Genomic DNA, 16061 nt, shown 5'->3' with positions numbered 1-16061 from the left:
GGGGCAAAACTCCATAACTTCAGCTGGAGTTTTGCCTACATAAGGAGTACTGAATAGGGCACGGGGCTACTAAAAACACCCTGAATTATCTAGTTTTTGCTAATTAAGTAAGTTCTCATGGTTCAGGTTCTTCTGTCTGTTAAGCAGGAAAGTTAGTTTCAGTCTCTATCTGTTACCTCAGTGTTCACCTTGGGAATGGAAATTCATCCCTTAGTACAGAAAATAAACCCATCCAAAACACCTCCATCTGCCAAGGAAGAAAGCTTTCAAATTTGTCTTCCATGTAATTATCACTCATGTTATATTGCATTAAAAATAAATGACAAAGAAACTTGCCTTTATACCAGCTGATATTATAAAGAAGCAAAGAATATGCAGCCAGTTGTCGTAGTTAGTTATACGACTAACATTTATACAAAATGAAATGCATGACAGAGTTTGGATTTTATTTGTTTTGCAGGCTTTGTGGTAAAATCACAGAATGGCTGCTTTGTAAATCACTGGAGCGGTTAGCTAAGAGCTAGCTTATGCTACATCACTTGAAAGCATTTTGTACATATTCCCTAGTCTTACTATCCTATGGACTAGAATGGGGTTTTATATTGCACTCTGAATGGGCCACTAACCCTAAGCTCCTTCCCATTTCTGTCCCCGAAGAGCAAACCTGATCTTTCCTTTTTAGTATTGAATATTTGTCAAGGCTCTAATATTTTAATGTTGGGTAAAATGCAGTGTCCGTTGCGAAATCTGCCCAGCACATCTACACAGTATTGTAGTGCACTAACCCAAATGAATGAGCTACAACAGGAATATACAGCACCGGTGATGTCAGGGACAGTTTGTGGCTGGCACTGTAAATTTCTCTGTCAAAAAAAGGAAAATATTTGGTAGTAATCACCAAAAGAAGCTTTCATTTGTTTGGTTTAGTTGGCAGCAGTGTAGTTCCAGATAACTTATTTTAATTATAGATCAATTGTAAATGGAACAGATGTTGTTCAGATGAACACTTCTTTCTACTGATCTTTATTATATTTTGAAGTGTAATGTGGGAAAGTGAGGCAGGAGTCTTGTCAATTTGGGCTCAACCAGTTTTCACCTTTATTTATTTTCAGGCAGAATCATTATGACTTAGCGTTTCTCATCATACAAATATATGACAGAACAGGAAGGAGTCCAAGTTTCCAAATTCCGGAGTACCAGGAAGCTCTTCTGCACTTCATGATAGTTGCCTCAGTTTCTGCACTAGTACTCTCCAACTTGGGCCCTTGTTCCCTTGCTTTTGTATACCTTTCCATGTCACGTATTCATTAGCTTTCCTCCAGTCAACCTTATTTATCATTAAACATACTCAATTATACATTTACCCAAACTTTCATAATTTGTTTTTCATTCTCCATTCTATGTTGTTATAAATTGTTAACATAACATCAATAGAACTCAACATTAAACTAATAAAACATAACCCTTATTGTCAGCAATTTTCTTCATATTTAATATCATAACTCAGTATACCTGGATCATCCTAAAATATTCATTAACATATCCTTTATTTATTGAGTAGAAAAGTTATGGAGAACAATATGCCCTAAAATCATCATATTCTTGTCTTTTCCAAACAGGTTTCTAGGGACCTTTTTGCTCAAAGTTTAGCGCTATGCTTATAAATCATTATAGTCTTGTCAGTAATTTTGCCTGCTTGCATTTTGAGGTGCTTTATTCAGTTTAGATCCTAGGTGTTTAACTGTTCCCCCATGAAGGCAAAAGCAGATACACCTCTACCTCGATATAACACTGTCCTTGGGAGCCAAAAAAAATCTTACTGCGTTATAGGTGAAACCGTGTTATATCGAACTTGCTTTGATCCGCCGGAGCACTGCTTTACCGCATTATATCCGAATTCGTGTTATATCGGGTCGCGTTATATCGGGGTAGAGGTGTATCGACAAACTCCCAAGGAGTGAGACTGCAGGACCTCTGCTCAAGAGTTGATGATATAAGAGAATTCCATTGGGGTGGCTGATCTTGGTCTGTCTCTCTTTCTTACAGAATCTGAAGTACTACCAGGGCATCCGTGCTGCAGTGAGCCGGGTGAAAGAAAGGGGTGAGAAAGCAATTGTTCTAGACATTGGGACTGGCACCGGACTCCTGTCCATGATGGCAGTTACAGCAGGTGCAGACTTCTGCTATGCCATTGAGGTGAGCAATTCCTCATTGACACCTGCTGTTCAAGAGATGGAAGTGGCCCAGTATGTAGGTAGGAGTGAATGCATAATATGGCTTTTAGAGCCGCAGTCCAGTAGTTCCCTCTACAAAATGAGTAGTGTGGGTGTCATGTTGTCTGAAGGTAGCTTTTATAATATAACCTATAGGGGTGTGGGTGGAGGAAGTAGACCATATGGAAAGAGCCCTTATGAGAATGTATAGAAATTAGTTTTAATTTTCTCTAGATGGACAATTTTTTCTAAACTTGACAGAAAAATCTTAGAATAGTTGGAAATTAGGTTTCTTGTACTGTATTTTCTGTATTCCTTGTGACTGATACGTGGCATGGAGGAGTTAATGAATGTTGTTCAGAAAAATGCTAGTACTCTCAAACCACATTGTGGCTTTTCTTAAGTTTCATTTTCTCTTGGACCAGGAGTTCTCAAGTTTTTTCATTTCGTGCACCACATCTTAATAGAGAGACTGCTATATGTACCTTTTCCCCATCTATTTGTGATTGCATAGAACATAAGAATGGCCACACTGGGTCAGACCAGTGGTCCATCTACCCCAGTATCCAACAGTGGCCAGTGCCAGATGTTTCAGAGGGAATGAACAGAACAGGGCAATTATCCAGTGATCCATCCCCAGTCGTACAGTCCCAGCTTCTGGCAGTCAGAGGTTTAGGGACATCCAGAGCACGGGATTGTGTTCCTGACCACCTTGGCTAATAACCATTGATGGACCATAAACGTACCTAATTCTTTTTTGAATTCAGTTATACTACATAAAAATGAGGAAGTTAGTTAAACAGAAGTTAAAAGGTACAGTGCCAAAAGTGAAATCCCTGCAAGTTGCATGGAAACTTTTTAAAGACACTATAATAGAGGCTCAACTTAAATGTATACCCCCAAATTAAAAAACATAGTAAGAGAATCAAAAAAAGCCACTGTGGCTAAACAACAAAGTAAAAGAAGCAGTGAGAGACAAAAAGGCATCCTTTAAAAAGTGAAAGTTAAATCCTAGTTAGGAAAATAAAAAGGAACATAAACTCTGGCAAGTGAAGAGTAAAAATATAATTAGGAAGGCCAAAAAATAATGTGAAGAACAGCTAGCCAAAGACTCAAAAAGTAATAGCAAAAACAAATTTTAAGTACATCAGGAGCAGGAAGCCAGCTAAACAACCAATGGGACCACTGGATGATCAAGATGCTAAAGGAGCACTCAAGGGCGATAAGGCCATTGCGGAGAAACTAAATGAATTTTTTGCATCAGTCTTCACAGCTGAGGATGTGAGGGAGATTCCCAAAGCTGAGCCATTATTTTTAGGTGACAAATCTAGTTGTCCCAGTTTGAGGTGTCATTAGAGGAAGTTTTGGAACAAATTGATAAACTAAACAGTAATAAGTCACCAGGTATTCCCCTAAGAGTTCTGAAGGAACTCAAATGTGAAATTGAAGAACTACTAACTGTAGTCTGTAACTTATCATTTAAATCAGCTCCTGTATCAAATGACTAGAGCATAGCTAATATGATGCCAATTTTAAAAAAGGGCTCCAGAAGTGATCCCGGCAATTCAACATGGTTTTTGTAAAGGGAAATCATGCCTCACCAACGTATGGAATTCTTTGAGGGGGTCAACAAACATGTGGACAAGGGGTTCCAGTGGATATAATGTACTTAGATTTTCAGAAAGCCTTTGACAAGGTCCCTCACCAAAGGCTCTTAAGCAAAGTAAGCTGTCATGGGATAAGAAGGAAAGTCCTCTCATGGATCAGTAACTGGTTAAAAGATAGGAAACAAAGGGTAGGAATAAATGGTCAGTTTTCAGAATGGAGAGAGGTAAATAGTGGTGTCCCCCATGAATTTGTACTGGGCCCAGTCTTATGCAACATAGTCATAAATGATCTAGAAAAAGGGTTAAACAGTGAGGTGTAAAAATTTGCAGATGACCCAAAACTACTCAAGATAGTTAAGTCCCAGGCAGACTGTAAAGAGCTACAAAAGGATCTCTCAAAACTGGGGGGACTGGACAACAAAATGGTAGATGAAATTCGGTGGTGATAAATGCAAAGTAATTCACATTGGAAAACATAATCCCAACTATACATAAAATGATGGGGTATAAATTAGCTGTTACCACTCAAGAAAGAGATCTTGGAGTCATTGTGGATAGTTCTCTGAAAACATCCACTCAGTGTGCAGCGGCAGTCAAAAAAAGTGAACAGAATGTTGGGAATCATTAAAAAGGGAATAGATAATATGACAGAAAATATCATATTGCCTCTATATAAATCCAGGGTAGGCACACATTGTGAATACTGCATGCAGATGTGGTCGCCCCATCTCAAAAAAGATGTATTGGAATTGGAAAAGATTCGGTAAAGGGCAACAAAAATTATTAGAGGTATGGAACAGCTTCCGTATGAGGAGAGATTAATAAGACTGGGACTTTTCAGCTTGGAAAAGAGATGACTAAGGGGGGGGATATGCTTGAGGACTATAAAATCATCACTGGTGTGGAGAAAGTCAATAAGGAAGTGTTATTTACTCCTCATAACACATGAACTAGGGGTCACTAAATGAAATTAATAGGCAGAAGTTTTAAAACAAACAAAAGGAAGTATTTTTTCACACAATGCATAGCCAGTCTGTGGAACTCTTTGTCAGAGGATATTGTGAAGGTCAAGACTATAACAGGGTTCAGAAAAGAACTAGATAAGTTCACGGAGAATAGTTCCATCAGTGGCTGTTAGCCAGGATGGGCAGGGATGGTGTCCCTAGCCTCTGTTTGCCAGAAGCTGGGAATGGGCAATAGGGGATGGATCACTTGATAATTACCTGTTCTGTTCATTCCCTCTGGGGCATCTGGCATTAGCCACTGTCGGAAGATAGGATACTGGGCTAGGTGGACCTTTGGTCTGACCTAGTATGGCTGCTCTTATGTTCTTAACCTATTTAATGCATATTTAATGTCTCTTTATGCAAGTTAGCAGCTGGAAACACCATGTAACCAGCCAGCTCTCCACAGATCACTCGTGGCCTGCAGACCACAATTTGGGAATAGTGCTCAGTAATTTTAAGTAGCTCCAAAAGTTTTGCATTTGCTTAACCTAATTTAGTAGGAGGAGCCCTTTTAGTTTGTTTAACGTCGCAAACTAGGCGCACATTAACCTGCTCTGAAAATGATGGATCAGATCCAAAACTGGTGACTAATCCTAAACAATCGGGTTCTACAGCCAGACCAGATATTTAAAAGTTCCCAGTACAAAGTCTTGTATAGTATAGAAATTAGTTAGAAAGATTGATACTGTTGTTTTAAAACATTCTCTGTGTGTATTAAGCACATTCATTTTTAGCCCAGTGATGTGCTGCAGCTGCTGTTTTTTCCATCCCTGTCTTCACGCTTACATTCTGGCAGGAATAAAAAAAAAGTTCCCATGACAGCTGTAGATATGGAGAGCAGTGTGTTTTGCCACTGTTAACACCATTGCTAGGTGCAAATTTTAACAAGATCGACATCTTTGTTTCAGTGTCAGTCTTATTTTGGTTCCCAGTTCAGTTAGGTCTTGGGGAGGTCTCATGTGAGGAACTTCTCATTTGTAAACTGGAGTTTATTTTAGATGTTGTTGTTTAAAGTTTCTTGACACAGCTTCCTCACACTTTTGAAAGCTTAGAAAAGTTGGCGTGACTGCCACAGTGGGAGATAACTTATACAGTGGGTTTTTCATACAGGGGAAATTCACTTCTCTACGGAGAGGCAGTGCAAGGCATGTGAACTTCTGATGTTCCACTTCTACCCTGTTTTGAAAGTGTAAATGGTGCATAGGATTCATGCTGCTACTGTGCATGGTGGTGAATTTTACCCTTAGAAAATAATACTCCCACAATGTACTGCACTTTCACAGGACTAAGTATGGTTAAAATAAAGGCTTTTCTTTAACAAGGTTTAGTTAATAGACTCATTTTGTGGTGGTAATTAGATGCTGATGTTAATCCTATAAACATGTTGCATTCTTGATATAATTTCAAGGTCTTCACGCCTATGGCTATTGCTGCAGTGAAGATAGTGGAGAAAAATGGCTTTAGTGACAAGATCAAGGTAATCAACAAGCACTCTACTGAAGTCACAGTTGGGCCAGGTGAGAAGAACTCAAATAAAAAAAACAAGTGTTAACTAAAGTACTTCAAAACTGCCAGGAGACACTCTGTTTAACTTTTTAAAATTTAGCTTAATTTAAAAAAAAAAAAATGCATTTAATCTGGAATGTGTTCGGGAAACCTGAAATACAAAGCAGAACTTTTCATTTAAATTGTGTGACCCCTGAAGATAAATTACTTGACTCTAATGTTTAAGCATCCCAGTGGATATATAAACATCACTATAGAAATGAGGTTTTGCATGATTTATATTCTCAGTGCTACACCTTGTAGGAGGGCCATACAGTCTCTAAGATAACACAGAGTGTCATTGTATTAACTTATTTTTATAGATGGAGACATGCAGTGTCGTGCAAACATCCTGATAACAGAACTATTTGATACAGAGCTGATAGGAGAAGGGGCTTTGCCATCCTATGAACATGCCCACAAATATCTTGTACAGGTAAGAAAATGGTTGTAGATAGTGTGCTGAATTCATCCCTGGTGTAATTCCTTTTTCTTCTGTGGTGTTGCATGAGGATTGAATTTGGCCTGGTATGTTATATTACTGAACCAGTCGGCTGCATTAATTTCTAACTAGGTAAATAATTTGTCACAAACATTTGTCATTTATTTTGAGTCATTATTTTTCTCCCCTGCACTCATTGCAATTGTAAGTTTTATATTGATGATTATAGCTTAGTGGTTATTTGCCTTCAAAAGTTAAGGTAGATCTGATACCTTCAGTATGAGAATAAAGACATGAATGTAGTTGAAGCTTGGCACCAATGTCTGTTGTTTTAGACCTAGAATAGCATTAGTATTTATTTCACAAAAATTAGCTCATTAAGCCTCACAGCACCCCTGTGTAGGGTTGCCAACTTTGGTTGGACGAATTCCTGGAGATTTCATCACATGACATAATAATCTTCAATTCCTGGAGTCTCCCGGACAATCCTGAAGGGTTGGCAACTCTACTCCTATGAGGTAGGGATGTGCGTTAGTTCTGTGTTACAGGTGGGGAAGCAGACCGAAAACTGAAGGCTAAGGCTCCAAAAGGAAGGTTTAAGAAGGAAGTAATTAGAGTTTAAGAAATCCTGGCTACCAATCCTGTGCTTAGTCCACCTTTTCCCTTACATTGGACTACATTTTAAAATAAGTTATTTTATTTTCCTTGCATGTTAGTAACTCAGCTTTGTTGAATGCATTTATTCTTTGTTTTTAAATGCTTAGGAAGGATGTGAGGCAGTGCCACACAGGGCAAGAGTATATGCCCAGTTAGTGGAATCCAAAAGAATGTGGTCCTGGAACAAGCTATTTCCTGTTCACGTCCAAGGAGAAGATGATGAGAAAATTATTGTCTTCCCTTCAGAAATAGAGAACTGTCCTGGTGTTCCTTCGGTCTATGACATCCAGCTAAACCAGGTGCCTCGGAGTGACTTCACTGTCCTCAGCGATGTTGTGACTATGTTCAGGTGATTGACAGACTTAGTAGTAGTAAAACTAAACAAAATCTTTGTTACGCCTTCCAAAAAAACACAGATTATTCAGCTGAAGTAACTGATGGCAAGCAAAGTTTGGGGGGAGCTGACATTGAACATTTGAATAATACTTAGGTGACATTTTTGATAAGCCATTTTATTTTCTTTCTGTTGCTGAAATTTAGTGTATGATTTGATTTCAGTGTAACGATTTTTACAGCTTTTAAACTCTGTCCCATTTGTATAATGTTACTTAAACCCTCCTCTCCCCGTATTTATTCTTCTACTTGCTGCATTTCCCAAAAGAAACACTCTTAAGGTTGCATAACTATCGGAATGAATATATGTAATTTAAAATATATTTGAGTACAATTGATGCTTCTCTGTGCAGTGTGGATTTCAGTAAGCAAGTAAACAGCTCCTCAACCTATTACACAGCGAAGTTGGAGCCCATAAAATCCGGCATGGCACAAGTGATCCTCTCCTGGTGGGATGTTGACATGGACCCCTCTGGGATGATAAAATGTACTATGGCACCATACTGGGTACAACCCACCTCTAATGATGTCCAGGTACGGTCTTGGTAAATTTCCACCATCCAATTAATTATTTTAAATAAAGGCATGTAATGTTTTTTATTTCAATGACATGGGTGTGGTGACGTGCTTGAGCAGGTGGCTCTTGAAGTGTAGTAACTTGACTAGCACTCCATTTATTGCAAGATTCTAAATACATGCATATTAAATGTATGTTAACCAAGAAACCAACCTATTTTAAGACCACCTTCACTTTTGTAATATAAAGTATTTGAAATTCATCTCTTCTTTCAGTTATAATTCTTGGTACTTGATTCTTGCTTCCATGAAATAAGGCTTTCTGAAATGACTTATTTTCTTAGTTATAGTATTATAACCAGGATGGGGATTATTCACCTGTGTTTTGGGTTTGTAGCATAATCTTTGTACTAAATCTTTAAGGGATAATGTTAGCTAAGGTTATAATAGTGAGTTTATATGCCGGTATTGGGTTGAAGTTATATTTGTATTAATCACTATTGGAGCACAGACTTGCTTTTTAGGAATACATTTACTATTAAGACAATAGACAAACTGACAATAATGGAGGGGAAAAGGCTAATGAAAACAGCTACCTGAAATGAAAGTTAAAAAGCAGACATGATAATGGCCATCTTGGAAGCCTGGCAATGTTCCATAGGGATTTTTGAAACCCAAACGTTGTCTGAAACAGCCTTTTCAGAAGATTTCCAAAATGACAAAATGTGGTGCAATTGGTTTCATTATCTGGACAATGCAGTGGTTTTCAAACTGTGGGTTGCGACCCAGGCACTGGGTCGCAGCGGTTCTGGTCAGCACCACCGACTGGGCCATTAAAAGTCGGTGGGCCATTAAAAGTCCCGTCGGCGATGCTGCCCGGCTAAGGCAGGCTAGTTCGTACCTGTTTTGACACTGTGCTGTACCCCGGAAGTGGCCAGTGTCAGGTCCGGCTCCTAGGCGGGGGCCCATGGGGCTCCACGAGCTGCCCCCGCCCTGAGCACCGGCTCTCGGCCAATGGGAGCTGGGGGTAGAGGGTGCTTGCGGACGAGAGCCACACTGAGCCACTTGTGCACCTCTGCCTAGGAGCCGGACCTGCTGCTGGCTGCTTCTGGGGCACAGCGCAGTCCGTGGTGCCAGGACAGGCAGGAGGCCTGCCTTAGCACCCCTGCTGCACCACTGACTGCAAGCCATCTGAGGTAAGCCCATGCCCCAATCCCCTGCCCGAGCCCTGAGCCCCCGCCCAAACCCAGAGCCCCTTCCTGCACCCTAAGCCCCTCATCCCCAGCCCCACCCCAGAGCCTGTACTCCCAGCCCAGAGCCCTGTACTCCCACACTCTGAACTGCTCATTCCTGGTCTCACCCATGCACCCCAACCCTCTGCCCCAGCCCTGAGCCCCTCCCATGCCCCAAACTCCTCATCCCCAGCTCCATTGGGTCGTGGGCATCAACACTTTTCTTCAACTGGGTCGCCAGAAAAAAAGTTTGAAAACCACTGGGCTAGTGTATGTTGCTGTGGGGGGGTGGGAGAAGGGTAGCTCTCTCTTGCACTTTATAAGTGCTATTTTATGGGTTTTGGGGTTGGTGTGTTTTTTTTTTTTTTTTTTTTTTTTTACTTAAAGAATAATGGTTAGCTATCCAGCAAGCTTATTGGCTGACATCCATTCCATTTGGCATAACACATCTTCTATGTAAGCATTTGCTTACTGCATTTGCATTTACAGCATCCACCTCTTTCTCAGTACTATTGAAATAGAACAGTGATTGCCACACTCATTCATTTACTGGCTGGTATTGCAAAGTCCTGCCAGTGCTTACTAGAACTGGGATAACTTCTCTTTGGACCAAACTGGAGTATTTGTTGTTGAATGAAGATCACTTTTAATTACTTACAAACAAATACCTGGGTTTTTGTTGTTTCCAGTGGAGAGATCATTGGATGCAGTGTGTATATTTTCTTCCAAATGAGGAGCCAGTTCTTCAGGGTGAGAATGTGTACCTGACTGCATACCGTGATGAATATTCCGTGTGGTATAAGCTCCAGAAGGCCAGGTAACTATAGATGTGAGGGAGAGGAGCTGGTGCTCAAACTAATGATGTGAAGTTATGGGTCTGTGCTGCTACCCAAAAGCTTGGGTATTTTGGGGAAGGATGAAGGCAAGAAACTAAAGTCATTACTTACTTTGCCAGGTCTCATAGTCAAGGGTTGAATTTGTAGGCTCCTCTCCATCATCATAGATTCCCTATTTATGTATAGCAATATCACTTAAATTATGGAGTAGGGTAAACATGCTAGCAGATAACAGAAAGCCACTTGGTGGGACTGGAGTAAAAAAATATGCGCAGTAGCTAGAGCACAATTTGAGTTTCTAAGGGACCCTGCCTTGTCTCTGGTACTTAGCATGTCTGTCTTCAGTGTTCTGTAACAGGAACAAGACCCAATTCCTAACAGGACCCTGTGTAGCTCAATCATTCAAACAGTAATGAATTCGGAGAAGTCATATAGCCTCTGTCATATAGGAGGTCACACTAGATGATCACAGTTGTTCCTTCTGACCTTATAATTTATAATTCTTACAATAAGATTAGAAAGTCAAGTAAATCATGAAGAGAGCATGAAAACAGCTAATGTCAATCCCACACAATTTGGCAAGACCATCAACCTCATCGTGAAGATAGAGAAACTCACTCAGTATTTAAGTCATAATGACAACAGGGGACAAGATTTTTAAAAACAGGTGCCTAAAGTTAGACTTCTTTTTCCATATTTAGGCACCTAAACTAGCAGCCTGATTTTTTTCACAATTTCTGAGCACCTGGTCTCTTCCATAGAAGTGAGTAGGATGCTCATTCTTTTAAAAATGAAGGCCGGATAAAAGCTTGATAACATTGGATGCAAAAATACAGAGACAGATTTAAAAATCCTCAGGAAAGCATGTCTAGTAAACTGCCATCTGTAATCTGTATTTCATATGTTCATTGGTTAGAACACACACATTCGCTGATTTGGAACAGCATATAACTCGATACTCTAGTCAATGTTTTTCATGAGAAACAAGGTGGGTGAGGTAATATCTTTTATTGGACCAACTTCTATTGGTGAGAGAGACAAGCTTTCGAACTTACACAGAGCTATAAGCTTGAAAGCTTGTCTCTCTCACCAGTTAAAGGTATTACCTCACCCACCATGTCTCTAATATCCTGGGACTGACACAGCTACAACAACACTGCATACAAGGTTTTTCATATTCTATTTTAGAAATGAAGAGGACAAAAAAGATGCCTATGTTGGGAGTCCTCTTTGTAGCTGTCAGGCTCATCTGCTTTGGAACAGGCCACGCTTTGGAGAGCTAAATGATCAGAATCGAACAAACCAATACATCCAGGCTCTGATGACAGTAAGTGCGGTTCTTCCACCACTCATGGTGACATCAACTCTTTCTCTCTCTTGCTCTCTCCACCAGGGTGTCCATGTGCATCTTTCCATTCCAATAGATTACTACTGGGTGGTTCATGTTCCTTTCCGAAGGGAGTATGTGCTAGGTTTGTTCACAATGCACACTGCATTTTGTCTGAGCTAGAAACACTAAATCAGACTTAGTCATGAAATATCTAGTATCAAATTATTTTGAACTGCAGATATCCACAAGACTTATAAATGTGAAACCATTCTAGTTCTGTAATTTATTTATGAAAGAGTCCCTGCTATTGAGAGTAGTCACTAAGAGACACAGACAGGCTTTTAGTAACTGCAAGAGGAAACTAAAACATGAGTTTTGTACATGTGTGATGAGTAGTAAGTTCTCTGCAACCTACTTTGGGCATGATATAAACACTTCTGGTACTCCTCTGTTAAAATCTTATATTCTGAATTTCAGCTTGGAAAAAACTCTTGCAGATGATATTTCTTGGTTTGGTTTTTAGCTCCCCAAATCCCTATTGTCTTAGAGGAATGTGTTAAATTTTGGCTAAGTTTCAACAAACAAACAAGTCTAGAAATTCTATCTGAAAACTTTTTAATCTGGAATAAGAATAATGCTGACATCTTGTCTTATTTTCTGCAGGTGCTGGAAAAAGACAGTATTTGCCTCTGCATCAGTGACGGCAGCCTGCTTCCTCTGCTGGCTCAGTATCTTGGAGCAGAGCAGGTATAATGCTTCACTGCTTCCAGTTGGTTTTTCTGGTCTTTATTTTTTAGACAGATGTTTTCAGTCCTTTGGAACATTTCAGTGTTGCTTTTTAGTAATATTCAGGTCCAGTCCACTAGATCAGCAGTGGAGGTGAACTTCAGCTGTATGTGACATCCAAACTCTACACTATATAGCAGGAGCAGCTGCCGTTTTTTGGTTACTTATAACCCAAACTGTAGCCAAAGGCTCCAGCTGTGTCCTGCGTTTCCTCATTGGTTCCTTTCTGAATTACCCCTCTTGCTGTTAATGTTCATTTCACTGTAAGAAGAGTAGGTAACTTTCTCCTTTTGTTGTTTACCATTCCTATGCTATTCTGGGGTGGGATTAGGTTTATCCTCTAGTGAGAAATGGAGTGAGTGTAACTGTGAGATGCACCCAGTACTCAAAGTATTTTATGTATGTTACCTACGTGTTTCACATCCATTCCCCTTCCCTCACGCACTTCCTCTCCCCAGCCACAATTGGGCTGTTGTGACGCCTCTAGTTTCATTTTCTGACAGGGTCATTCCAATGAAAACGTACTTCACTCTGAGACTGAATAGCTGGGAACTAGCTGGGCACATCTCATCACCCCGTATGAGTTTCTTATGCTATTTGCTAGATGATCCATTTGTGATATCCACCTGTGTGTGGATTGAGGCCCAAACCATTTCTCTCACTCCTTTTTTTTTTAAGGTTTTTTTTTTTATTTAAGCTTTTAATACCTTCACTAATCTGTAAGTATGAGAGTGAATTAGTGGAGGAAAATAGATAATGCAGCTCTGTAGAGTTGATAATTGGGCAGTGTTTAAGAAATGCACATCTACAGTGTAAGTGTAAAAAGACTGTGCATAATAAAACTGCAGAGTCCCTGATCAGTCACAACGATATAGTTTCCACTATATCACCCTACTTGACAGTACCTGAGATTTTGACAGGTTAAGTTCTAGTCTAGTGACAAGCCTAAGCCTAAGCATAACCATGTGGTAGCCTATTCCAGTGACTCTCTTCAATAAACTAACTAGCTCATGATTCCAAAACACCCAGATTGCCAGCACTTTTCCTTGCAACTGTTGAAATTAACTTAGTTAAATTGTTTGTAATCAACAGCAAGGATGATGACCCAAAAATGAAAAGTGATTAATGTCAGTCTCTAAGGTAGTTTCTGAAAATTGTGCTCTAAAAAGTAATCCCCTGATTGAGGAAGGGAATGTTCCCTCTTCAATAGTACTTTGGTGTCTCTAGTTAACACATATTGAACACTTGGGTTTGCCCTAGGTGCTCAGATATTCTCACAGCTGCATGCTATTGCTATTTGATGCCTAAACTAACAATCATAAAAGATGCAGTGAGAGAGAAAGTATTCAACAGTGTTTTGCCATTTAGGCACAGGTCTCTGGCAAAGCAAGTCCTTCAGTAGGCAAATGCAAGTATTTTGCTTTTGTCTGGCAGAAAAATGATGGCTGCACTACTCCGTGAGTTAAGTGGCTGGCAACCATTCTCCACGACGTCTCAAAGCCCAAATTACACACATGATCTGGTGTTATTCAGCTATGCACATAGCTTCACTTGTGACTCATCCTGGGCTGACAACAGGCTGGTGTGTGGCTGCTGCACCTATCTTCCATTTGTGAGAAATTCATCTTGGTGTTCTGGAGACTTTTAGCAAGGGTCTTCTGAGGGGTAGAAGTGTACAGTTGGGTGTCTTCTTCAGTCATGAATATTAATGGAAGCAGTGGTATAACTATGGAGGATTCAGGTGGCAATTTCGTCCAAATTTGATATGCAAAGTGAAGTAAAGCTGTCCTCTGGGCATGGCAGGTGGATGGGTATATGCTTCATTTCCTTTGAAATACTTAAACACATGAAAAGATCTCCCAAGTGCACCAGACTTGGAGAACGCTTATAACTTAATAACAAGCTCTAAAGAAGAAAAAATGAGAACTAATGAGATGTCAAATATAGGAAAATTTTGACTAAGTCTAGACTGGGTGCCCATAGGTCAAAAGGTGTGTATGCTGTAGTGCATTTCAGTGGTATTTCCAACTAGTACAGTAGGATCCCATTAAGCCACACTTAAGGAGTGAGACCCAGTGGGGGTGGAGCACTGGCATTATGGCCAGTTGTAAGTGCCCTACCCCTGTTTCAGGTGGTCATTAAGTACTGGAGTGGGACCAGGAGTTGACATAATGACACATCTATTGTCCCACAGGCAGTGTGATCTGTCCTTCCCAACCCCAACTGTAGCAGAATCTTGGTAGTCTGTGCTTCAATAAACTGCAAATTCTGAAATCTGTGTAGTGTGGATTTTTGGATTTGCAATTAACCAGAATTTGGATTAATGAGGTTCTGTTGCAATTTAATTTTAAGAAAATAAGATAGATTTTCCTGTGGGAAAGACTAGAACAAATATCAATGTTCTACAGTCAAATTTTGTTCATTTTACAGCTGTGCAAGCAAAGTTTAACTTGTAGTTCTGCAGTAATCGTATTATGTAGAGACAATGTGACAAAAGGGAAATATATATTGGTGTCATGAGCTAAAAATGAGCATGTGTAGTTCACTTGGATATTTATGAGCATGCCACAAAACCATAACACTGAATAGGTATGAAGTCATTTTAATGCATTTTGAATGATTAAGCCAGTATGACTGATTGTACAGTTTTCTCTCTAGGTGTTTACAGTAGAGAACTCTGCAGTATCCCATTGTCTCATGGAGAAAGTGAGTAGTTAATCCTTTTACTTAAACAAATAAATGGACTCCCTATAGGTTTCACAATCTCATGTCCAGCACACAAGGCATGCCAGATAAATAACGATGGTCATGGGTGCATTGGCAATCCAGGGATGAAATCCACTTTAACATATTTGATCATCCAATTTGACAAGACTTCCTTGGAAAAATTGTGCAATATACCAAAGTAGCATCAGTCGTTCGAGTTTGTTTAATTTGCCTTCAGATTTTCTAGTAGTCAATGTTCAAAATGTCCCCTTCCTGTAGAAACCGTGAGAATAAAATTGTCAGGTGTTACAAAACTGACGTACTGAGCAAAAGCTGTGTCTAACTGATCATCTTTTTCCTCCATCCCCCTCACTCCAAAAACAATCTGTCCTCCAAAACCAAATAATGCGTTTGGCAGTAGTATTATTGATACTTTGGAGCTAGACCATCTGTAGCTGTGAGAGGTCAGATGACCTACAAACAATCACCTGGTGAGGTGATTGGACTCACCATGATATCCACAATGCTCTGCTGAGGTCACAGTATGCAGTTAGTGTCCTTGACTCTGCAAAAGGGTGAGTGCCTCCTTAGAGGTGATAAGCGGCCTCTATTCTGATTGATTCTAATGGGAGTGGAATGTGTTCAGCATCTCTCAGAATCGGGTGCACTACTACATTAGGAGATGAGGCAGTATGGTCCAGTGAATTGAGAGATGGGTTTCTGTTCCCAACTCTGATGCTGGCTTGCTGTGTGACCGTGGCAAGTCACTTTCTCTGTTTCTTTTTCTGTAA

At 40.0% G+C, this 16061-nt stretch overlaps 1 protein-coding gene across 5 annotated transcripts in view; it reads left to right on the top strand.

Moving 5' to 3' along the window:
• Positions 1–16061, top strand: part of PRMT7 (protein arginine methyltransferase 7) — a 44224-nt gene that overhangs the window by 13226 nt on the left and 14937 nt on the right. For all 5 annotated transcript variants that reach the window (XM_054049066.1, XM_054049067.1, XM_054049068.1 and 2 more), the window contains exons 4-12: positions 2047–2196; positions 6236–6344; positions 6696–6808; positions 7579–7820; positions 8218–8398; positions 10302–10429; positions 11637–11775; positions 12442–12525; positions 15223–15270. In XM_054049066.1, coding sequence (XP_053905041.1) covers positions 2047–2196; positions 6236–6344; positions 6696–6808; positions 7579–7820; positions 8218–8398; positions 10302–10429; positions 11637–11775; positions 12442–12525; positions 15223–15270 — 1194 coding nt within the window. The remainder of the gene's footprint in view (positions 1–2046; positions 2197–6235; positions 6345–6695; positions 6809–7578; positions 7821–8217; positions 8399–10301; positions 10430–11636; positions 11776–12441; positions 12526–15222; positions 15271–16061) is intronic.

This window comes from Malaclemys terrapin, chromosome 14 (assembly GCF_027887155.1).
Source record: "Malaclemys terrapin pileata isolate rMalTer1 chromosome 14, rMalTer1.hap1, whole genome shotgun sequence".
Lineage (NCBI taxonomy): Eukaryota > Metazoa > Chordata > Testudines > Emydidae > Malaclemys > Malaclemys terrapin.
Note: the sequence above shows the minus strand (reverse complement) of the source record. Positions and strands in the feature narration are given on the sequence as shown.